This window comes from Xenopus laevis, chromosome 5L (genome assembly GCF_017654675.1).
Source record: "Xenopus laevis strain J_2021 chromosome 5L, Xenopus_laevis_v10.1, whole genome shotgun sequence".
NCBI lineage: Eukaryota > Metazoa > Chordata > Amphibia > Anura > Pipidae > Xenopus > Xenopus laevis.
This window is the reverse complement of record NC_054379.1, coordinates 118,647,186-118,673,497: the sequence shown is the minus strand read 5'-3', so window position 1 is coordinate 118,673,497 and position 26,312 is coordinate 118,647,186. Positions and strand designations below refer to the sequence as shown.

The following is a 26,312-nucleotide window of genomic DNA, read 5'->3' as shown; positions in this document are numbered from 1 at the left end:
ACTGATCCGACTAAGTGATCTGAAGTCCGCCCCCAGGGCTGTAAGTTTTCTTTTTGTTTCTGTTCGCTGGCTTTGTAAGTTAAAATAGTGACTAAGAGGGGTTTGATAGAGTGTGCGGGGATAGGTGGGACTGGGAGAAGGAGCGTTCGTTATGTGCCCTGTGTGCCCTCAGCTACGGGACAGATGACTGGAGCCAATTGCAGGCAGGGGAGAAAGGCGCTATTATACTTTGTTTGTACTCAGTTAACAGGCACTATGGATGGTAGACGATGGTGCTGCAGATTCATTCTCTCCCCAGACTATCAGTGCAGAAAAAATTCTGGCTCCATAAGGCTACAAATCATCTTAATTACACTCACTGCCTTGTGAATTGTAACCCTTTCCTAACTAGCAAAAATTGCATTTGTACCATTCTTCTGTTATGCATTTTTGGGTTATTTATTCATGGAATTCCCACTGTGTTAATGCTGCTTTTAGGGGTATTATACATGGAATGGCAACTGTGTTTATTCTGCTAAATTTCTTTTTGGTTTTATAAATTAAATTGCATCAGTGTCTTTTTTTTAGATAGGGTTTGTGCTTTAGGAATAGCTAAAATAAATATTTAACTATCTATATATTCAATATTTCAATATTTCTCCCATAGTGGGCATGGTCACATGGTCACAGCACAATTTAGCAGGAACAGTCCCTTATGTTTGCTTATAGTCTGTACAGAAAGACCCAATAAAACTATGACAGCATAGGTATTCCTCTGTACTAAGCCCAATTCAGCAGGAACAGCTCACTAAGTTTGCTCATAGTCTGTACAGAGAGATCCCATAAAACTATGGCAGCATAGGTATTCCCTGTACTAAGCACAATTCAGCAGGAACAGTCCCTAAGTTTGCTCATAGTCTGTACAGAGAGATCCCATAAAACTATGGCAGCATAGGTATTCCCTGTACTAAGCACAATTCAGCAGGAACAGTCCCTAAGTTTGCTCATAGTCTGTACAGATAGATCCCATAAAACTATGGCAGCATAGGTATTCCGCTGTATTATTTACCATACAACAGGAGGGTAGTTCTTTAAAATGCATTCTTTGGTTACATATACAGGTATAGGATCCCTTATCCGGAAACCCAAAATCCAGAAAGCTCCGAGTTACGGAATGGCTGTCTCCCATAGACTCCATTTTATCCCAATAATCCAAATTTTTAAAAATGATTTCCTTTTTCTCTGTAATAATAAAATAGTAACTTGTACTTGATCCCAACTAAGATATAATTAATCCTTATTTAAAGCAAAACCCTGGAGGTATAGGGGCAATGAGGTTAAAATACAATCTACACCATTAAGTAATCTAATTATCCTAGTACAAGCAAGGGATGTAAGAACCTTAATGCATAGCCATAAAAAGCAAAAAGAGAACAGGGATATTGCTACAGCCTGAGCTAGTGACCTAGTTACATGGCATATGCACAGCTACTGAATAAGATAAATACTAGCCCTTGCATTATACAGTCCTGTGAGCTCTGAAACATACAATTAAGGAGACATGCCTACAAACATGAGTCCACTAGTCCACTCTGCTCCCTGCCATTATGTGCCTGTAAGAAGGCAATTATGCATTAAAGTTTCATATGCCCAACAGAGAAATGTAACAAAGATGGCTCGGCTGTTCAGCAGGATTCTCAGGGGTATTTTAGTCATGAGGCGTGGTAAGAATCTCACTTCAGAGGTCACTCTGCAAAGGGAGCACATAGCCACCAGCCGTAGAGGTTACGTGCACTCCAACGGCAAAATTCCAGTTTAACCAGTAGGATGTCTGTAAGCAATGTTGTCCCAAAAGGTATGCAAACACAAGCTTTGTCACCAGCTCACACAAACAATTGTAAAGCTCCCAATAAATCTATTTGTGCTTACACAAAGTACTTGCTTGGACCCTACCCACGGTTTTTAAAATCTGATACCAATGGAGAGTATTCTGTGTGATTATACTGCCTACAAAGTTGTGCAACAATGACTTTCCTCTGTCTGATACAGATTCTGCACATATCCTTCCAAATTTTTTTTGTCAACCACCCAACAGCGTTCATAAAAACATAAGATGCAGCAGATGATTGGTGCAGAGAAGTGTGGTTCATTACACATAGGAAAAAAAAAAGGCAGTCGCTCACTAACTTATATCCATATACTGCCAGCTGCCATACCCATACTCATCCTCGCAATTTACTGCTACTTTAACTCAATCACTGCTGCAAGCCTGAAACACTGCTACTCAGATTCTGAGAGCAAAAAGAAGTAATAAAAGTTTATGACTGAGTTTCCTCTGCTTGGTGGATGGAAATCCCCTGTACTAGTAATCTAATCAACTCAGTGCTAAGTGGATGGAAGGAAACAGGTCCTTGGGGATGGGATACCCTGGTCACAATAAAAATAAATCCAAGCAACACTTGCCATGAAACTCACTGTACAAAGCATATTTTATTTAGGTGAAAGACATTTTAGGTAAAATATTAGCAAACACATACCTCCCAGTGTTTCCCATTTCTAAGTGACCATTCTAGTTAAATTATGGGGCTATAAAAGAAAGCGGACGTAATTTGGGATGGATCGGGAAGCAAGACTGGAGTGGATCTGAGATGAGGTCTCTATTTGTAATTTTTTGAATATTAAAATGTTTGCATATCAAAATAATTTAGGGGAGTGCTCTTTCCTTAAAGGGTAGTTCACCGTCCAACACTTTTTTCCAATTAACTTGTTTTTAGATAGTTCACCAGAAATAAAGACTTTTTCAGTTACTTTCTATTATCTGTAACCTTTTTCTATTGGTTAAGTTTAAAGTTGCATTTACACCCCGTGTCTTCCTAAAGCAGCTCCGACTGTAAACAGTTCTAAATTCATACATTAGTATGAATTTGGCCCTGCTGAGCAGAATCCCTGAGTTTCTTTAATGGCAGCTGCTATAATTGATACAATAGTTACTAATATTCCACAGATGCTGCTGAGTATTAACTATTGTAGCAAATTGTAACAATTCCAAATCTGCGTCTGGATCACTGAGGGGCCAGACTGAAACACCAGAGACAGGAACATTAAACTTTTGGACAAATGGTAGAAAATAAAAAATGGAAGGCAACTGAAAAAAGTATTTTGTTCATAAGAAATATCTGAAAACAACAAATGAAATAAGTGGTTGGAAAGTGAACAACCCATTTAAATGCTGGGCAACTTCTCCAAAACCTTTACCAACATCTGAAAAAATATCCAGCTCAACTTGTACAGCGCATTTTGTGGAGAGCGTTTACTATAATCAATTTTGTTTTATTAGTACAAACGTATTTAAGATTTCAAGTGGGAGCATCCCTTTTATTGACAAGGTCTAAGCAGGATTTAACAATTATATCCTTTTGTTTAATTTAATCTACTCCCAAATCAGAGCTTCTCCTTTTTTAAAAAAAACAAAAGTGCACTGGCATGCCATCCTGCCCCAGGCTTTCTAGATTCACAGTACTATTCCTTGCACAAGTTTAGGCTTGGTGCATGTGCAGAACAGAAAAGTTCCAAACTACACATGTGCCACGCCTGAACTTGATCAGGAATACCTGGGAGCCTAGGCAAAGAAGACCACAGCCTGCTTTGGACTAAAGGTGGCCATACACGGGCCGATAAAAGCTGCCGACAGACCGTGTCGGCAGCTTATTGGCCCGTGTATGGGGGCCCCCGACGGGCTTCCCCGATCGAGATCTGGCCGAAAGTCGGCCAGATCTCGATCGGATGGGATTAAAAATCCCGTCGGATCGCGGCCGCATCTGTTCGTTGATGCGGTCCCGCGATCCGACCGCCCGTTTGGCGAACGCTAGGATCCGATCGTTGGGCCCTAGGGCCCACGATCGGATCAGCCCGATATTGCCCACCTCAAGGTGGGCATATCGGAGGGAGATCCGCTCGTTTGGCGACATCGCCAAACGAGCGGATCTATCCGTGTATGGCCACCTTTAAGCACCATGACCAAGGAGATAAGTAGGATTTAAGCATCACTGGGGGGTCCCTATCGGGGTCATATGGAGGGCCATTGCCTTTGATTCGCATTTACGTTCATGATAAATGAATTATTTATTTATTTAGATCAGGGATAGAGATGTGCCCAGAAATCTATTGGTTAACTTCAGTGTTTGGGAACTGTCGTTTAGCAAGAGCTTCTATTCCCCAGCAAAAGTTAACAGTGTTAACTTGTAAACTAAATTTAGCCTTTCCCACTCATTTCATGGCAAGCTGCAATATCATGTGACCCAAGAATGATAAATGCAAAATAAGTAGTAATACCTGAGGAAAGAAATATGGGCATGATAAAACAGGCAGAATATGTGAGTCTAACAAATTACCATATTGTATTACAAAGAAAGAGAGGGAAAAAAGAAGACAAAGGGGGCAGCATTGTTATTCAGATAATCCAAAACAAAAGGCATTTAGGAAGGTGAGAACTATTTAGCAGCTTCCTCCAATTGAGATTCTCATTTCTCTGCTTCCCCCTTAGGATTGCTACATTTCCTAATGCCTTCTGCAACTTACCCTCAAGTAACATCCACTGCGGCTTTAATTGGCAGCGCTGACACAGAGCTGGCTCTGTAATTATCTCTAGAACATGATTCAAGGATATGTGAACAGAATTTCTGCCCGTTATATAACCACCCGAGCCATTAGTTTTGCAATAATAAAGAAGTCCGATACAAATTTGCAAGAATAAGGCGCACACTGCTATTACAATCTCTAACCTTACACAGCACTAATAATAAATGTATTCCCGGCTTAGCAGTCATTCACTGCACCATACAGCATGCAGTCTGATACTGGGTCATCTCACATTAGAACATTTAAATCTGCTCTTAGTCTTCAGGTGGCAGAAAAATCCGAAATGCAGGTCAGGGCCTTTACAAGAATCATATTTATTTTTAGACCCTTGCAGCAGTGGGTTCTCGGCAAATATTATATTAGAGCAACACCATAAGGAAAAGCATTTAGAGTGAGGATGCCCTCAAATGCACATAAAGACAGAATCTTGGAAAGAAAACCCCAAAAAATATCCATTTTCATAGAATACCTTATGGGGTAAAGCTCACACTCTTGGTTTAAAGCACAGCCAGGGTGCTGATCAGATCCCAACTCCAGACTAGTGCAGCCTATAGAATGCAAAGTGCAAAAATGGATGCAATCTGCCATTTTTCTGGCCTTTACAAGCTGCTTTTCTGGTTCACAAATCAAACTTTTCGCATTTGGAAACCAAAATCTGCCACGTGTGCCTGCACGATGCATTTCTTTTGTATGTATAGCCCACTAACGTTTGTTTGCTAAAGAACCTTCTGAAACCGTTTTAATAAAGTGGTCCCATAAATTCACATGTTTCTAAACACTGCAAATACGTTCTCATATCACTGTGCTGCCACAGCCGGGAGCTCTGAAATGAACTGGAATGGGCTTCTATCTGCCTTTTTATTGTGAAAATCTATGCTGCTTTTATAACACATTGTAATGAATATAAAACACTGCAGAGTAACACACACACCCCAGTAATAACCTGCAATAACCGCAGGAATATTCTTCCAGGGCTAAAGATAAAAGAATTACATTAATATGTATCTAGCACCTTAGGGAAATCACAGCAGGAGGCCTTATCAAGTGAAAAGCGAAGACGACGTTTAAGGATTTCAGTGGGAGTGCACCTTATGTTCTCTGTATGGAAACTTACAGATTTTCATTTTTCAGTGCATATCTTGGGTAGCTACCATGGCAGCTTGCTCTTCGTTATGTATGGAACTTTATTTAATTAGAGGATTTTTACAACATGCTAAAGGACAACAAAAGCCAAGCTCAATGCCAACTTGACAGCAGAACGCAGAGCTACCATTGTCGTTAATATCTCCAGGGACCTCCAAGGCTGGCACATGCACAGTATAGTCAATTTTCCCTTAAACAATATTGGAAAATGTCAGTACAGCACTCATATTGAAAAACCAGTGTTTTTTTTTGTTTTGTTTTTTAATAGAGGAGGACGGCCAATCAAGGGAAATAAGAAGTGATTTTATTCACTGGGAGGTACCTAAAAATGGAACAATTAGTGAAGTTAGCTTTCCTTGTCCTTTATGGATGCAAAACCTCATATAATCAGGCTCAGTTTTCCAATTTGGAAATAATGTTACAGTTAAGTGTTATTTGTTATAAGCCATATACAGTAGGAAAATGGTGAGTCTGGCTACCCCCTCAATAGCTTGCATGGGGAATCTGATACTAATTTCCAGGTTGCAGGGAAATATTTTTCATTAAGGCAATTTCTATTTATGCTAATACTGTATGACACATGGCGTTTTATCTGCTAGCTGAAAAATTGCCAATCTTCCTCGTGTTCTTTGAGCATTGTCAGGAAGTGCATCTGCCTGTCAGTACTCACACAGGGTTTATTTTGGCCCGAAAACACCCAACTGTGCACAGGGCAGATTGGCAGAGAAAAAGGAACATGTGACATTAGCCTAACACCTGTGAATTATAAACACTGTACATGAGATTTGTTCAGACTAAATCAGAAATAGCACATGCACAACTCAATAATCATTTGCGATCAACACAAAACGCCACACCAAGAAGCTCTGAAAGAAGAGAAGCCGAAATGTTTAGCCACAAACGTGTCTGCTGGCATTACTGGGTGAAAATTGCAGAGTGAGAGCTGATTGGGTCAGTTTAACTCCATGTCATCTCAAAGTTGTAATTTTCAGCGATGAAATCACTTATCTTGTGCTTAAATCAGGGAGATGTTTCAACTTGCTCAGAACATACAGTATAGTACAAATGCAGAAAAATGAAAAACAATGAATTTGGCACTTATGATTTTGCAGGGTATGTTTACATTTTTAAATAGAAAATGATTCAGCTAGTAGCAGGCACATATTTTCTTGCAGAAAAATGTATTTTAAGATTTCTGATTTGGCGCAATTAATGTCAGAAACATGCACTTTACATGTCAGCGTACAGAATGAAATAGATGAAAATAGCTCAGGAGCACAGTTACAGGCACAGCACATACAATTAATAAATGTGCTTTATTGTCATTGCTTGTGGCACACATTCATTCCTTACTAATGATAATCCCAACATTCTGTGCCAGGTTTTTTTTTTTTAGTTTTAAAGGGGACCTCCATCCTAAACTGTTGCAATTTTCCAGAAGGCCCCACTATATTTACTTCGATGAACATTACGGGGTTGATTTACTAAAGTTCGAAATTCCTATTTTTCACAAATTTTTATTTTCCTCTAAAAATTAGTTTTTTTGATTTCTCTAAAAATCTAAAATTTGAGATTTATTTAGTGTAAAAATCACGAAAAATTCAAAACTGCTCCAAGGAAAAGCAGTCAATTTCCCATAGAAGTCCGCTGATCCTATTAGACCTTTTTTTTAACCGTTCTACGGTTTCCAGATATTTTTTTGCTAGTAATTGTTCAAAAAACTAAAATTTTTAGAGCTATTAGATTTATATATTTTTTCCGATCATTCAAATTTTCGGCGACTTCAGAATACCAAGCAATGCATGTGCCATGCCGCAGGTGACTTTTCATTTTAGCCGGTGCAAGACAGAGGTAAGGCATTAGGGGAGATTGGTCGCTAGGCGACTAAATCTCCCCTAATCGCCCAGTGTGACCTTACCCTAAAAGAGGACATATAGCAATTTTAAGAATCACACATATAGGTGGAAAGAGAAGAGTGGAAATCAGTACTTTTGGGGTTATGGCCCATGAATCAGGTTTCATAATCATTACTAAATACCAGAGTTCTAAGCATTAGTGTTTTCAAAGTGCATCAAGCATTGGAAATTAACACTGTAACTCAGAGGTTCCCAAACTGTGGGGGTTTCCATAGCAATGGCTGGAGTGGGGGCACAACATGAAAGGCAAAAGTGAGGGGAGGTTCTGTTCTCCTAGATATCTTTTTAAGTGCATCTTAAATGCGTAGACTAATGTAACAATGGTTTCCTATATCTATAACCTTGGTATTGCATAAAGGCATCAAAACCAATTAAAAACTCAAAGTGGGGAGGGGGAATAAAACAGTTCTTTAGTCACTGGGGAAGGAAAGATTCTCTTAGTAAAAAGCCAATACACACACTGCCAGCAATAATGGGATACTGGCATGTGCACAGTTCTTCTGTAAGTCTGTACTTGGTATATATATATATATATATATATATATATATATATATATATATATTTATATATATATATACATACATACATACTGGAAAAAAACTTCTGCACTTATTTCAAGACTTTATTTTTTCCGCAGAAACTGTCATTTTTTGCTCTGTAACTTTCCCATCCACCAAAAACACAATAACAAAATGGCAGGAGTTGTGACAGATAGCTTCTAATTGTCCCTAAATCCCCTGTGAATGTGGCACATGCCACTGTTGTTTGAGAATGGTCCTTTCTGCATCTCAAGATCTATGATGGAGCTGCACATATGGAGGCCCATGGGCTTAGTGCAAACCTAAAAGTATTTTTTTTGTGGCTGCCAAACAGCCTCCAAGGGCTATTTCTTTCTGGCCTTTTGATAAAGCTTCAGCAGAAGTATCAACAAGATGCTGTAAATGTTATGTGCCACACGGCATCTATAAAAAAGTATAAGCATTTTGAGAATTAAAACTTGAATTCATTCTTTATTTCCTTCCCTCATTCTGTTATCTTCTATAACACAGGTGAGCATGGGCATGTTACAAAAAAGCATCTCCTTTCTAATAAGGATAAGTATTGTTTATTAAAGATATTTGCACACAGTGCTTCTGCAAGCACAGCACCTCCAGACGTGAGGCCTGGGAGAAGCTTTCCTTACACAACCTGGCACTACAGTCGCTGATAAGATGCCAGTGTGCCATCTGTTTAGCAGCAGCTTTGGATGCAAATACTCGTATTACCTAATACAGAAATACATTCACTTTGATCCACTTATTCCCCTTAAGACATTTTGCCTTAAACATTGTATTTGTACTGGTATCACAACTTTCAGCTGCTTCAGCATTCATTGAACAGGTATAGTCCGTTATACGGAAATCCGTTATCCAGAAAGCCCCAAATTACGGAAAGGCCATCTCCCACATACTCCATTTTATCCAAATAATTTTTTTTTTTTTAATTATTTCCTTTTTTTTCTTTGTAATAATAAAAGCGTAGCCTTTACTTGATCCCAACTAAGATATAATTAATCCTTATTGGAAGCAAAACCAGCCTTTTGCATTTATTTAATGTTTACATGATTTTCTAGTAGACGTAAGATATGGATATCCGAATTATGGAAAGATCTGGTATACGGAAAACCCCCAAGTCCCAGGCATTCTGGATAATAGGTTCCATAACTGTATAGTGTATAAAAGGGGCAAATGATTGGACTTCAAACATAACAATGCATTTATACAATGTTTTTGATTTACCTGTAAAGTTGAATTTAGCATTATGTTATGTTTGAAGTCCTGAAGTTCAATCAGTTTCCCCTTTAATATACTATACAGGTATAGGACCTATTATACAGATTGCTTAGGACCGGCGGTCTTCCGAAGTCGAAGTGAATTTGAGGGAATCTTCAAAGTAAAAAATTCAAAGTCATTTTTTGGAAACTTAGACCATCGAATAGGATACTACGACTTCGAATTTACTTTGACTTTTGACTTCGATTCGAAGTAAAAATCGTTCGAATATTCGACCATTCGATAATCGAAGTACTGTCTCTTTAAAAAAACTTCGACAAATTAAACCTGCCGAAGTGCTATGTTAGCCTATGGGGACAACATTTTTCTAAGTCTTTATATATATATATATATATATATATATATATATATATATATATATATAGATATAGATATAGATATAGATATAGATATATACACATAGTCCATAAGCGTTCAGCACACCATTAAGTAGAGAATGACCCAGGTGCTACTTTCAATAGCGGTATGCAAAAAAATGAGGTGCGCACCAGGAGCGTTTTTCAAATAGTTAAAAAAGTTAAATTTTATTTAATGCATTTAAAAAAAACAGGATATATATATATATATATATATATATATATATATATATATATATATATATATAATTCCACAAAGAACCGCACTCCAACTTATTCTGATGAATAAATTCACATTTTGGAGTGCGGTTCTTTGTGGAATTATATGATAAATTTTGATCCAGCACCCACCATCATATTAACAGATCTGGATCAGAGTGCGGCTGCCTATGTTGAACTATATATATATATATATATATATATATATATATATATATATATGTATGTATGTACACGTATATACACACACACATAAATACACACACATTTAACATAAAGCTACTCACTGAAACTGAGTGGGAGCAAGTACAAAAATGACGTTTCATAGCAGGTGTTAAACAATTCAAAGAAATTTACTTTTTACACCCACTGAGGGCTTGTAGAACATACATTACTGACAATTATAATTGCCACAGTTCACTGGAAAATGTGCTTGTACTAGACATCAATGCAGTTTATATTTTTAAGACATAGTTTTTACTAAAGAAAAATTAAGCCTTTTCATTACTTTTGTGTTGCTGGCCCTTTAAACCTCAGACTATTTTCATTGTGATTGTTGTATTAATTTTTTGCTTAATGACAGCTAGATTTCCCATGTTTTCAGAATTGGCAAGAATCTTGCTTTTCTCCTCATTATTGTTTTGGGTTCCTTAATGCTTTTTTCTACCCTCACCACTCACACATTGGCAAATGGTCATGTTAACTTTCTGACACTATACATAACTATCACAGTAATTTAATAAAAGCTAGAAAGATTGCCCAGGTCTAGTATCCCAAAGCAATCAATCAAATGTTTTTCTTTAATATTTCCTGGGGAACCACCAAGGACCTAAAACAGGGGTGCCCATAAGGTAGATCAGGATCTACCAGTAGACCTTTAGTTGGTGATCAGTAGATCTCAAGACACTGTCAAAAACAGCTTGACTAAATTACCCTTCTATCTTATTCTTTTCATTATATATTATATATTTATTCTATATATTTATATTATATATTTATTCTGTTAAGGTTACATAAGACATAAGTTGTTTTTTAAATATAGTAATATAAATTCCCTTATATATCAATATAATATTTAAGTAATTTTTTCCATGGAACAGAATGCTAACACTGATATTATGGATGTAGATCATAATGGGACAACATCACTAAAAGTAGACCGGCATTAGTAAAGTATGGGCACTTCTGACCTAAAATAAAGCTTGCCCTGGAAAATGGGGAATATTAAAGAGAAACATGTGACTGAACATCTGATTGATACCCTCTCCCACTGTCTTTGTCTTAAAAGGTCCCCAATGAGTGTGTTTTGCAGGAAGTAAGGCAGATGTACAGTTTCTAAAGTGGATTTTTCAACATTTTATATGAGGATGATATGTTACTTTATGAGGATTAGCAAAGAAACACAGCAATTAACACTCAGAGGACTCACATTGATGAAACCCGTAAATTCATAGGACATAGGACAACTGAAAGCTGCATTTTTTCAGAAATTATGATTTTTTTTTTTATCTCAAATCTGAATTAAGGTTTGTATTTGGTTCTGTATTTGAACAAATATATTGTAGAGATTTCAGTATTCTGTCGAATCCAAAAATTACGTATTCCGTGCATCACAAATAATGAGCTGGCAGTAGTATTGTCCAGATACATGATCTTTAACAGGAATGCACATCATTAACTGGAGTTCGGTGAGTTTGAGAGACAATTGGATCTTTCCTCTATATGCCCAGCTTGAGATGAGTAATACGGGGCCGATCCAATGCTTTGACCTGAAGGCAAAAAACAACTGAATCACGCCAACGGTATGCAGTGCACTGGGGTGAAGACCACATCAATGAGCTGATGTGCACTTTGCCCTGGCAAAATTTTTAAACCTGACCAGTCAAAAATTGCCCAATTTTAAGCCAGAGATCAGTTCAGATGCCTCATCGGAGGGCCCCTTATACACGTAGATAAGCTGCCTACTTGGTCTGAATAGGTCAAATCTGCAGCTTAAATCTGCTCATGTATGGCCTTTACCCTACAATGCATTTATTATCTCTGATTCTACATCATATCTATTACCATCAATTGTTACCCTCACTGTAATATTCTTACTCTCATTGTAATATCATTGTAATATAATTGTACACTAGACTACTCACTGATCCTCTGCAATAGTCTAAGGTGCATTAAAACACTGTGGGGCATATTTATAAACACTGGAGACAAACACCATGTTGCCCATGGAAACCAATCAAATATTTGCTTTGTTTTCTAACTTGTAAGTGGCTGTTTAAATCCAATTGCTGATTGATTACTATGGGCAACACCACTGGTGATATATATATATATATATATATGCCCCTATGTGCTCTTTTTAAGGGGGGCTGCAGCTCTTATATAAAAAAAAAATCCACTAAACTACAGTTGATGTTTTTTAATTTTATTCAGAAATAGTTTTTATTATAGTTTTTTCCTTACAGCAATACTTTACAATATACTTGTGAGATCCTCGGCCTACAATTTTTTTGAGGTTGCAACCATGACACTCATGCTGTCACAGAAAAACGTCCCCTTCTCTAACTCGCTATTCGCTATCGATATACAGTAAGTTTGGGTTGTTTGCAGTAGAAAAAAGTTGGGTTGAGGAAGCAGACTATCAAAGCCTTCATATTGCAATAAAAATAAAAACAAACGTTTTTGTGCAAATATATGAACAGGTAGCCTACAGTGGATGTTTAATTAGAGTGATTGGTTATACTGTAAAAGAAAAAAGTTACATGTAGTAGAAGTGTTACACGTGCTTACAATTCCACTTACCATTTCCTTAGGCCAGATGTCAGCCAATTGACAATGATTTTGATTACTACCTCTGTTACATATATTCACATTTAAAGCATTACAAATCATACAAAATGTCTGCACAGGAAGTCTCTGTGCAATGTACCGAGATGGTCTGCCACGGAAATCCCCGATAGGCTTGAGGTGAAAGAACCTAATGGAAGCTGCGTGCAACAGGCTAGGGTGCAATTTACATGAGTTCCCTACTTAGATGCTACTAGAAAAAGGTTTAATATACTATTGCTAAGGAGAAAATTATTAACAGACCAACAAGGATCAGCTAGTGCAAGACCAAAGTAAACTTAGCTTAAAATGAAAGACAAGCAGTATAATAACAGGGACATCATTGGTGGGGGGAAGAGGCAGACTTTCACAGGCCCCAATGAATAAGGGAGGCCCGGAGTGCAATAAAAAGGGACTTACCATAAAAAAGGGTGGGTTTTTTCTCAGATGGGTATAAAGTCCCTATGCAATCATGCACAAAGTTTTCCCAGGTCTAGTAAACCACAACAACAGATCAGATGTCTGTTTTTTAACAGAAATTGCTACATGCTAATGTTGTTACAATTTAATAGACAAGTAGCAACAACATTTGCACCTCTTATTTCATTACTCCCTGGGTCTGTTAAAATGCACATTGCCATCAAACTCTGAATTAGGCCTGGCTTTGTCCTTATTGATAATGATCCCAATATGAAAGTTGTCCAACTGTTTTTTCATCTCCATTCCTGCCAATAGATATTACAATACCTAACTTATCAATGGTCTGATGGTCCATTAAACAGACATATTCACAGGTCAAATGCTATTACAATTAGAATTGTCTCCTGACCCAGACTTGTTTTTGGATGTTCTGAGCATAGGTAGGTACTGTATGGGTAAGATGACGAATTATACTTTCTTGTGTTATCCCAAATGCAGTACAGTATTTAATGCATTTTAATAAATACGTTCCTATCTGTTCTTTTAAGGGGGGGGGGGGTTCAGCTCTAAAAACATCCAGTAAACTATAGTTGGTGTTTTGTAAATCTGAGTCCCAAGCATTCTGGATAACAGGTCCCATACTTGTACTATGACTGAAGCAAGAAATACAACAGAAAACCGAAATAGTAATCAATTATGTTAGCTAACAAGCATGATTAAAGTACAGGTATGGGACCTGTTATCCAGAATGCTCGGGACTTGGGGTTTTCCGGATAATGGATCATTCCATAATTTGGGTCTTCATGTCTTAAGTCTACTAGAAATTCATTTAAACATTAAATAACCCCAATAGGCTGGTTTTGCTTCCAATAAGGATTAATTATATCTTAGTTGGGATCAAGTACAAGCTACTGTTTTATTATTACAGAGAAAAAGGAAATCATTTTTAAAAATTTGGATTATTTGGATAAAATGGAGTCTATGGGAGACAGCCATTCTGTAATTCGGAGCTTTCTGGATATCGGGTTTCCGGATAAGGGATCCTATACCTGTACAGGTTTTGTGTGTGTATATGTGTGTCTGTAGGTTTCATTTGCTGTACCTGAGACTTTTTAGGTTTTGTGGTGGTGTGTGTGTGTGTAAATGCCCCTTATTCTGCCTGTGCTAGTTTCTACAAGGTCTACAGTCACCATAATCCTGCCCACAATATCAGCATCTTACTCCCCTTTTCAATAAGCAGCGGATTTGGTGCTTATAGCACAGTAAATCTAACCTTTTTCTATTTTTTGCTTCTCTTCAGCCCTGTCTTGTAAGGGGAATTTGTAATGACCAGACAGTGAATCAGAAGATATCACAGAGCTGGAAAAAAAAAATAACTTGTAGGAGGATTACCAGGATTTGTACTACCCAATCTGTGGGAAATCTGATCTGTGATAGGCAGATCCGTGTAATAACACTGTACCTGCTTCGGGAGAGATTTCAGTCTTTTTAATATGGGCACTAAGCACTTTCTTATTTCTCCACTCTAATGCAATGTCATTCATTATCTGACTTTATAACATATGCTTTCCACTTTCTTTTTACTGAAACCTTAAGTCCTTATTGGAGTATATACAACACACACACATATACATATTGTACATACATATATACACACACATACACAAATCCACACAATAACAAAAATAACTTAATTTCAATCAAAACACAAAATGACATTGCTAGCAAGTCTACAATGTCTCGGTAAAGAAATAAGGTCTTTCTAAGGATGTGGTTATTGTATCAGTGAGGTTCAGCACCACACATTCTCTGCTGTAAATGAGAACATTAAAAAGACTATTCTACATCAATATCCATCACTAATAAATAAGCCCTAATATGATGATTCTTATTTATATAGCATCAAGTGTATGCAGCACTTTACAAAAGGCATAAATACAACCAGGGTACAGAACATATAATTCAGACAGAGAGAAACTATGATATTTTACATAACAATAAGATACTGAGTGGATATATCCTTTAAGCCACTGGCTAGAGATTGCAGATTTTCATAAACTGCACATATTCAGGCTAATTATGCATACAATCATGACAAATACGGAACAGTAATAACTATTCCATGCTGAGACGTTTCCCATGCGTGGTATAAGAAAAGCACAGAGAAGAAGATGTTGTGTATTTTCCATTATTAACTAGAAGCTCTCCAACACTATTAAAAGCATAGACTTCACATTGTTTTCAGTCCCCACAGGTTCAACAAAAACCATGTGACAAAAAAAAATGATGGCTGCAGAATTAACAAGCAAATATGTGTATTAAGATATAAGTCAAACAAAGATATCTGCTGCTTTTGTAATTTCCAGAAGCAAGCATCATTAGCCAGGCAAGACCTCCAGTCTATCCCTGTACTGAGGGGCTGGCATGCCAGGAGCTCCGATAAAGAACAAAATGGTGCTATGGGGCACAGCAATAATACCTGAGCTTTATTATCAGCTAGCATGGCCTTGCAAGCCAACTAAAGCTTTACAGAAGGTATTTTTTACAGAAGAATTTATTAAAAACAACACTTTTGGGAGTGTTACTATCCATCTGTGTAAAATAAAATTAACTAATATTTAAAATAATCAAAAACAGTAGCTGAGTCCTTGCATGGGCTGTATAAAATACTATTGAGACTGCTTTAGACTGATGCCCTTTGGGATCTATACCATAACACACAGTCCCACTCAAATTGGCTTTGCCAATATTTGACCGGTACACAACAATCATTCAGCACATGCCTGGCATCAAAATGTAATTAGAAGGGCCAACATGGATAACTATCTGAATATAGATGGGCCACTACAGCCTAAGTTATATACAGCATTTATTTCTGCATTGTGTCACATTGATTAATGTTCCCGATGCTGCACTAGTACTAGTAATAAAGTAGTAAAGCTGCAACAGTACATGGACATCAGGACAAAAACAGAGCAGAAAAAACAGGTTTTTGTTATTATTTTGCAGATAAGAAAAATGAAACATTTACAATTGTCTCTGTGTATGTTACATTGCAATATATACAGGCCTACTTTGAACGATTAGGTATGCTTATATTGATAATATTCATTGAAGGCACATGCGTCCAAACATGCATTTCCATATAGCTGCACTCACTACCAGTGCACCCATCCCTCACCCACTGTTGAATTGAGAAGGGTTCTCCCAGTGTATTGCATCAATACGTGAAGCATACTCTAATAGCCACATCCTCAATGCTAAACTTTTTAGCCACACCTAGCAGACAATTTGAATCAAAAACCATGTTTGCAGCCGTAAAAAGAGCCCTGAGCGAAATATCTTAAAGTAAATAAAGAGGGACACATACAGACTACCATATAGATATGTGATTACTTTGCGTATTGGCAGATAATTTGTTACTAGGCGCAAAAGGACAGAGTATAAAATAATGAGAATGCTTCTAATAAAAATTTAAAAGGTTTAGTGAAGGTGCTGCACTCCATCTTAAGGGAAAGCTATACTAGCCACATTGTATCACATCACCCAAAGGACAAAAAGTCTGCACAGTTCCACCAACAAAGTCCACAGCTGGGCAGCTAAGCACAGAAAACGTCTTAGAAAAGGTGGCCAAGCACCTATGTACTGCATAAATTATTATAGATATGGGGTGCATGATCATATAATCACCCTGACTGGCTGCCTGATAAACAATGACAACTCCCTCACTCCAATAATCAGAAATTGTCTTGTATACTTAGGGGTCTATTTATTTTGCTATGTAAAAAGAGAATAACATTGCTGGTGATGTTGCTCATAGCAACCAATCAGACCTTTGCTTTTGTTTTCTAACTGTTGAAATCTAATTGCTGATTGGACGGTATAGGAGACATCCCCGGTAATGTTTCATTCCACTTTTACACAGCATGACAAATAGACCCCTTAGACACCTAGGGGCAAATTTACTTATGGTCGAATATCGAGGGTTAATTAACCCTCGATATTCGACTGCTGAATTGAAATCCTTTGACTTCAAATATCGAAGTCGAGCAAATAGTTTGATCAAACGAAAAATCGCTCGATTCGAAGGATTTTAATCCATCGATCGAACGATTTTTCTTCAACCTAAAAATTGTTCCAAAGCCTATGGGGACCTTCCCCATAGGCTAACATTGACTTCGGTAGGTTTTAGGTGGCGAACTAGGGGGTCGAAGTTTTTTTTAAAGAGACAGTACTTTCGAATGGTCGAATATTGGAACGATTTTTAGTTCGAATCGAAGTCGTAGTTGAAGGTCAAAGTAGCCATTTCGATGGTCAAACTAGCCAAAAAAAACATTCGAAATTCGAAGTTTTTTTTATTCTATTCCTTCACTCGAACTAAGTAAATGGGCCCCCTAGACACAATGAAAAGCAGCAAAGGTGCTGGTTACCCATAATAAAACCTTACCTAAACAGAACAGAAAAAAGTACTGTTTAATACATAGTCAAAAGTAACTGGAGAGTATAGGGACGTCTAAGCAAGCTACGATGGGTAATACTGCAATGTATACAAGTTTGCTTTGGGCACATATGCCCTTTCTATTTAACCATACCAACATACATGCTCCTTTCAAACCAGTGGGAGCTATGGCCATTATGGCATTATCTCAGCTTATAGAATCGCTGCCAAGGCTTAGAACTAGGACTATGGAACAGAATTTAACCTTCAAAGGGGGCTGGGGGCATGGGGACTTATAGTTTATGATGATTTGCAAATCAGGATGGTTGCATGTAATCGTTTTTTCTATCTTCTTAATCCACCAGCGACTGTTCTTATAAAAAAAAACATGATCATTCTTCTTTACAGAATAAAACGCAGCCGCAATCATTCCAATATTTGTGCACCACATGGAACGTAAACCACACCTTTCCTGCTGTTGACTATGGTAAGTGTGAAGCAAATTAAAGAAAGAAATTAGCATCTTGACTGTTAAAGGTGGGCTACTATTCCCACTTCAGATTCAAACCATGGTAAATTATATGCTGTATAATGGCTCATTCACAATGCATTGAAATTCTGGCCTGTTCCCTCACAACAATTGCTCACTGGATATCAAAACATAAGGCACAGTCTTTTATTCAGTGTAACCCTCAATGACAGTGATCCCTAATCAGTGGCACATGAGCAACATGTTGCTCACCAACCCCCCTTAGCTGTTGCTCCCAGTGGCCTCAAAGCAGGTGCTCATTTTTGAATTCTTGGCTTGGAGGCAAGTTTTGATTGCATAAAAACCAGGTGTTCTGCCAAACAGAGCCTCCCTTAGACTGAAATTCCTCATAAGGGTCCAACTAGTCAACAACAGCCCTAATTCGGCACCCCAGGATAATTTTTTATGCTTGTGTTGCTCCCCAACTCTTTTCACAATTAAATGTGGCTCACAGTTAAAAAAAAGTTTAGGGACAACTACTGTGTTTTAGGAAGTCAAAATGCTGTTCTTCTACAGATCAATATAGACACACACTCACGTGCACACCCGAGCCCTAAGGAGTAGTAGACCTGGTGCTCAGACCCTAGGAAGTCGGCACTTCCACGATACTGCACGAAGGAAGAAAGCAGGTACCGGCACACAGGTGCAATTCAAGTAGGGGAATTAACCCTTACGTGTTTATTCAGTCGACACACAACGTTTCGGGGGGCACTCCCCCTCGTCACCTGACGAAGGGGGAGTGCCCCCCGAAACGTTGTGTGTCGACTGAATAAACACGTAAGGGTTAATTCCCCTACTTGAATTGCACCTGTGTGCCGGTACCTGCTTTCTTCCTTCTACAGATCAATACAAGAGTCTGAGTTAGGTGCATCCCTGGCAAGCACAAGCTTTTTCCCATCCCTTGGTGGCACATCTCCAGAACCCAACAGAATCTATTTTAACAGTTATTTTACAGAAATGTTAAAAGCGCAATGGAATTAAAATGACTTTCATATGAAATAGTGGTTTGTTGCCCAGATGGAATATGTATTCTGTCTGGTTATCATACTAAGATAAAATATCATGAACATATAATTATTTGAATGAATAACAACTGGGTGACACTACAGCATTTCACAAAAAAATGTAAGAGTTTAAAGAAGGTATCATGAATAAGGATTAGATCCAGTAAATATTTAAATATCTCAGTGAGACAGTATACAGAAACATGGCAGGCAGTCCCTATTAGAATTCCCAAGGCCTAATGCATGAAGTCTTCATGGACTTCATGTCCTCTCACTTCATAGTGCTTCTTTATGTGTCAAATTACACTATGCTATCTATGCAGAATGTCTGGGTCATTTCTCTGGTTCAATCAAACTAAAGCTGGCCACAGACGCAAAGATCCGATCGTACCAAATAAAGTAGTTAAAGAACAGATCAGCCAATGTGTTCTGCCCCTGACAGCAATCGTATGATAGACAAAGCTAATGACAGTCTCCCACTGAAAATCGTATGATCGGCAATACACGCAGAGATATTATCGGCAGCCGACAGAAATTTTCTAACCTGTCCGATCTACTAAACAACCGATCTCCGCCGGACGAAAAATGACGGGACTCTCCACACACGTTCTGAAAATCATACGAATCCTCGATTCGTACGATGAGATCTTTGCGTCTATGGCCAGCTTTACCATGGCATTTTAAAATGTATGGGTTTCACATGAGAGAGATATCTGATGTATTACCACATAAATTAAATCCAAAAATGAAATACTGCTATCACAAATACAGTCGTATGTATAGCCATTTTAATTCATTTATAAAAGCATGTCAAACATGAAGTGCACGAAGCTTAACTATTCTAATAAAAACACACTTTAGGGCTCATTTAGGAGCATAAATACAGTGCCCCTGAGGCTTGATGTATGCAAGGCTGTGCTTAAATTGATACTATTCATTAAAGGTACTTGGATAAAACAATGCATCTTGCATTTCCATATAGTTGTACCATTGCATCTGACCCACACCCTCTGTTCAACTGAGCATAAATGTGCTTAAAGGCACCGAGGGACCCTGGAGCTATCGCCACCTTAAACATTTTGGTAATTTCAGGGTTCCCACAGTGTATTACATAAATATGTGAAGCAGACCTGTGCCAAAAGAGTCACAAGCAAATAGCCCCATCCCCTCTGCTAACTTTTTTGCCATAACTTCCAGACAATTTGCATCAAAAACTAAATCTGCAGCCATAAAAAAGCCCTGAGCCAAACGTCTTCAAATAAATAAAGAGGGACAAATACAGACTCAGACCTGCCATATAACTGCAGATCACAAATGTGATTGCTTTGTATATTGGCAACCTCAATGTCCTGGCCATAGAGGCAAAGATTTTACCTCAATATCGGACGATCATACTCCCAACCTGCCACTAACCATTCAGACCAAATAAAGCAGTAAAAGAACATATCAGCCAATGTTCTTAGCCTACAGCAATCGTACGAAAGTTTATGTCTGACCAAGCTGGTGACAGTCTCCCACTGAAAATCGTCCGATCGTCAATACATGCAGAGATATGATCGGCAGCCGACAAAAAATTTCTAACCTCTCCGATCAACCGATCGGCATGGCAATATAAATGTCGGGACACTGGACACACGATACGAAAATCATGCGATCTAATCTGTGCGTCTATGGCTATGGTTAGAGTATAAGTAACTAATATGCTTCTAATAAAAACGCAAAAGGTTTAGTGAAGGCACTGCATGATAAGCTATACAGGTATGGAGCCTATTATTCAAAATGCACTGGACCTGGGGTTTTCCAGATAAGGGGGCTTTCCAACTTTGGATCTCAATAGTTTAAATCTGCTCAGAAATTATAACCCAATAGGATTGTCTTGCCACCAATATGGCAAAGCTTAGTAACAATCAATGTAAAGTTTTATTATTATAGATAAGAAAAAAAAAAATTTTTATGAAAATGTAGTCTAAGGGAGACGGCCTTCCCTTAATTCATAGGTTTCTGGATAATTACTTTCTGTTTAAAGGGGTAGTTCACCTTCAAACAACTAGTTGTTTTCAGATAGATCACAAGAAATAACGACTTTTTCCAATGACTTTCTATTTTCTATGTGTGACCGTTTTTCTAATAAAGTGTCATTTTTCACCTTCTGAAGCAGCTCTAGGGAGGGGGGTCGCCGACCCTGTAAACTGTTCTAAATGGATACATTTAGTTGATACATTTCTTTGTCCCTGCTGAGCAGAACCTCTGGGTTTTATTGCAGGCCGCTGTTAGAATTGATACAATAGTTTCCAGAGAAGCTGCTGAGAAATGTATCCGCTAAATGCTGCAAAATTGTAACAGTTTAGAGTCTGCACCTGAATTACTGAGCTGCCAGACTCAATCACCAGAGACACGCACATTCAACTTTAAACTTAGATTTTGGAAAAACAGTAAATAATCCAAAAACAGCTGAATTGAAAAAAGTGTTTGGAAGGAGAACAACCCCTTAAAAAAATTCCATAGCTTTACTAGCAACATTGTATCGCATCACCCAAAGGAAAAAAACCAACAATGTCCACAACTGAGCAACTAAGCTCAGAAAAGATGACCAATAGCCTGTAAATGATATCCCTTTAAATTATAATGTTGCTTGGTGATGTCAGCAGTTATAATGGGAGCTTAGTGATGTCATTTCTGTCACATGGCTCACTGTAACGTGTGTATTATAATAAATAATGTACCCCCTGCTGCAAAATATGAGGATATTAGAAGTCACATCAGAGTTTGATGACCTGCATAAAAACACGGCCTTCTGCTTTGTGTTTTTCTATGGTCATGGAACTCCTTGGTGACTTATGTTTTATAATAGGGGGTACTTTATTCACTATATAATCCCCCTGACTAGCTGTTTGATATACCAAAGACAACCAGCCACCTCCTCAACTACAATAATCAGAAGTTGTCTTGCATATTTATAGACACATTAAACAGTGGAAAAATTAGCGGTTTATCCCTAATAAAACCGTACAGGGACAATAACTGTTGAATACACACACAAAAATGACTGGAGATTACAGAGACTTCCTCTAAGCAAGTTACATTGTGGAAAAATGAATTGCATACACTGAAATAGGGCACAACCACAAGCTAGCAGGAACAGCAATAATGTTTTAACAAAAGTATACCACAATCCTGCTGATGAAGCAGACTTTTTTTTTCTTATAAGGCAGACGTCCTTTTAGGTGGCAAATGGGTTAACAGTACTCAATCAAGCCTGTGATTTCAAAGCATTGATTTGAAATTCTAAACAGCACAATATGTGTTGGGTGAAATAATACAGAATGCTACCTGCTGGTTTTTGTTGAATGCCAAGAACAGCACATTGCTCATTTAAATCCAAATTAAGCATTGCATAAAATGCATAAAATGCAAAAATATACATAAATATCATTATATCAAAACCATCATTATTAAAAACACTCAGCCACATCCAGTAAGTGTGCCAAATTGTGGCTAGAAAGCAGTTGAATGGAGTGTTATGACTCTGGAGCCCTTGGATGCCTGCAGAGCTTCAAACATTTGACAGGCCCGCTGCAGAAAAAAAACAAGCTGTCCTCGTCAGGCTCTGTTTGGACAGGTCCAGTGCCCAAGGTTGTTTCTGCAACAGACTTGACCCTTGACAAGAATCTCAAGGTAAGCCAGCAGGGAAAAGAACTAATGGCAATCCAGAAAAACCTCTAAGCACCGCTATCCTTTCCACTCAGGCAGCCGATGCACTATCGATTTAACATTCAGGCAGCGTGAAATGACTGGGAAACCTTCATGCCATCAATATGGTTTCTGACCTTCCACTATGATCATAAATAGTTTTCCTCCAAGAAGAGCAGAAATTGGATTGAAGCAACCACAGCATAAGGCCTCAAAGGGTTAATACGTTGTGGATATGCACTATAGATTCAGAACACCAACTCAAAACATAATGGAAACATAATGGAGATCGCATCCATCTAAAGCCTTAAGGATTTATTTCAATGGGTACAGTCAGATATATATGAGCAAGATATTGTTTAAAAAAGAAACGTTTAATTCAAGTAATGTGCTGGGTCCACTGACTTTATATATATTTCTGCTTTAGGCTTGGGATATACCAGCAAGCCGGAGCATTGAAGCAGATATAAGACTCTCAATTGAAATAGTCCTACGAGCCATGTCCATCCGTAATCTCGCTGACTGTACAATAGTCTGGCACATCCAGCCATACAAAGAATCCTGTTTCTTTCAGACACCATGTGAACATGACAGCGAGCACAGCACAGCCCTCATTAGCACAGGTCATTTTAGGAAGCCAGATTTGCGAGTCCCTGCAGATCAGAGACTGCTGCTATCTTACAGGCATTCCACTTGTATATATATATATATATATATATATATATATATATATATATATATATATATATATATATATATATATATTTATGTGCTTTTTCCAAAGCGAACATGGCACCCTTTAACAATGGCTGATGTGTTGTACAGTGGATAATGAAAACAGATAGCCCCACACCAAACAGTGGAACGAGGCAGGGGTCGATTTAAACCAAATATGCTAACGATGTAAGAGGCAGCACACAGCAATGCAACAAAAATCTACCATGATGAAAGCAGCCTTTTGACCTGACAATTGTCTGGTTACTATGCCTTCGACCTTATTGTCTCAGGAACTCTACTGCAAGAAGGGCTTGATGGCTAGTGGAATTCAATGAGCATTTTCTCCGTTTGCACAGTGGATCTCTAGGCTAAATTCAATCTTCCACATAATTCACCAATGAGAATACCAAATTGCCCCCCCCCCTCCGTCAACAATGTGGTCTTTGTCGGCGTGGCCTTTCTACACGGCTGTGTCATTCAAAATATAATAGCATACACACAAAACAGAAGAATGGCATTATACAATGAAGGGTTGAGAAACCCCAATGTGCCTTATGTCAGTGATGTACCTGGGGCCCTTTAGTGACTGCTGAACTACAACTACCAGCATCCTCCACTGCCTTTTGCTGCCGAAGAATGCTGGGTATTGCAGTGGTAACAGCAGATACTGATAATGGCAAATGAAGGCAGGGCAGCGGCAGGGAAGCATTTATGTGATCAACCATACAATACAGCAATGAACTGATGAACTGATGTCAGTGATGTACCTGGGGCCCTTTAGTGACTGCTGAACTACAACTACCAGCATCCTCCTCTGCCTTTTGCTGCCGAAGAATGCTGGGTATTGCAGTGGTAACAGCAGATACTGATAATGGCAAATGAAGGCAGGGCAGCGGCAGGGAAGCATTTATGTGATCAACCATACAATACAGCAATGAACTGATTTGCAGAGCAGCCCCCATGTGCATATTCAGCAGATATAAATGGAAACTGACCCCTTCCTCTTCTGGCTAATAGTCCATCCCCCTCCCATTAGATGATCATATGAATGCACAGTGCATAGATTGGCTTTGTGGAATGAATCTGCTGGGTTTCTATGCACATCTGCATCTGCAAGAGGCTCAAGAAAGAGGATAGGTATATAATATAGGTGTAGAATGATAAAGGTATAGAATGATCTAGGTATAGAATGATCTAGGTATAGAATGATAAAGGTATATAATGATGTAGTTATATAATGATATATAGGTATATAATGATATATAGGTATATAGTGATATAGGTATATAATGATATATAGGCATATAATGATATATAGGTATATAATGATATATAGGTATATAATGATATATAGGTATATAGTGATATAGGTATATAATGATGTAGGTATATAATGATGTAGGTATATAATGATCTAAGTATATAAAGACGAGTGTCTTTGTGCCTGTCATTCACACATCGTTCTGCTCTGACCATTCCATTCACAATAGGAGTGCAGTGACAATGGCAAATGATAGGAGTGTGCATGATTGTGTGTAATAATAATATTAATAATAATAATAATCCCATAGGAGCAGAGCCAGCTCTCCCTTTGTAGCACTGGCACAATAAACATCAGGCTGATCTCCGGCTGCAGCAGCCTCCCCCGATGAAAGCCCAGAGGCATCACTCACCCTCAGCGCCGACAGATCTATCTCATCCAGGCTACGAGCCGGGGAGTCGCTCGCCATGTTTCCTTTTCTCGTGTATATTGTACACTGCTCCCCGTTCTTCCCACGTTGCTGCTGTTAGTCCCGGAGCCCAAGGCCGGCATGCAGTGGTCCCGCCCGAGGTGTGAGGCTTGCGGTGCTGCTATGAGAGAGGAGGCGGGCGAGGCTTGCAGGAGCACTTGCTGTAGGACATGCTGGGGCTCTGCCTGGATGGCAGCTGCATTGAGAGAAAGAATAAGACTCACACAGTGGAGGGATGGAGAGGAGCTGCTGAGACAAGCCTGTCACTGCTTCCTGGGAGGAGCCACAGCCGAGCGGGGTGTGAGCTGAAGTCGCTTTTCTTTTCTTATTTGACCTGTTTCTACTCGTGCACTGAACTTACTTTAACATTCAGTCAGGGAATAAGTAATTAATGTTTTAAAGAATGAAATAACCTTGGAGCACAGATTAAAAAGCATACATTTATACACACGGCTGCCCTACATAAACTGCAGCTTGGTTTGACCTGGTTTTGAGCATGAATAAGTGGCACCAATGTGGAATTCGTTTCTTATTCGGTCTGGTGAATAAATGATGCTTTAAGGGTTAAATTACTTTGGGCCACCAATTAAAATTTTCAAAGTATCTATACCCAGAGAGAGATGCCTCTATAATACATCTCATTACAGCCTGGCCAAAAAGCGTTCAGGGCAGTCAAAGTGGCATCAGAGTGGGCAATTTTGCAATTCTGCCTTTTTGAATAAGTGGCCAAGTGTCGGACTGGCCCACCGAGATACCAGCAAAACTCCCTCTGGGACCAGGTGTCAGTGGCCCCTCTTGCTTCTAACCATTTAGCCTATTTCATGATCCTTACCTATTCCTTTATGGGGAAAATGCTTAACAATGGAGAAATATA

General features: G+C 38.5%; 1 protein-coding gene across 12 annotated transcripts in view; it reads right to left on the bottom strand.

Moving 5' to 3' along the window:
* Positions 1-25,686, bottom strand: part of LOC108717011 (traf2 and NCK-interacting protein kinase) — a 166,949-nt gene extending 141,263 nt beyond the window's left edge. For 4 of the 12 annotated variants that reach the window (XM_041563334.1, XM_041563337.1, XM_041563332.1 and 1 more), the window contains exon 1: positions 25,382-25,686. In XM_041563334.1, the coding sequence (XP_041419268.1) occupies positions 25,382-25,438 (57 nt within the window). In that variant the 5' untranslated portion in view covers positions 25,439-25,686. The remainder of the gene's footprint in view (positions 1-25,381) is intronic. The other 8 variants (XM_041563331.1, XM_041563333.1, XM_018263696.2 and 5 more) reach the window with 3 other exon arrangements.
* Positions 25,687-26,312: the final 626 nt, after the last annotated feature.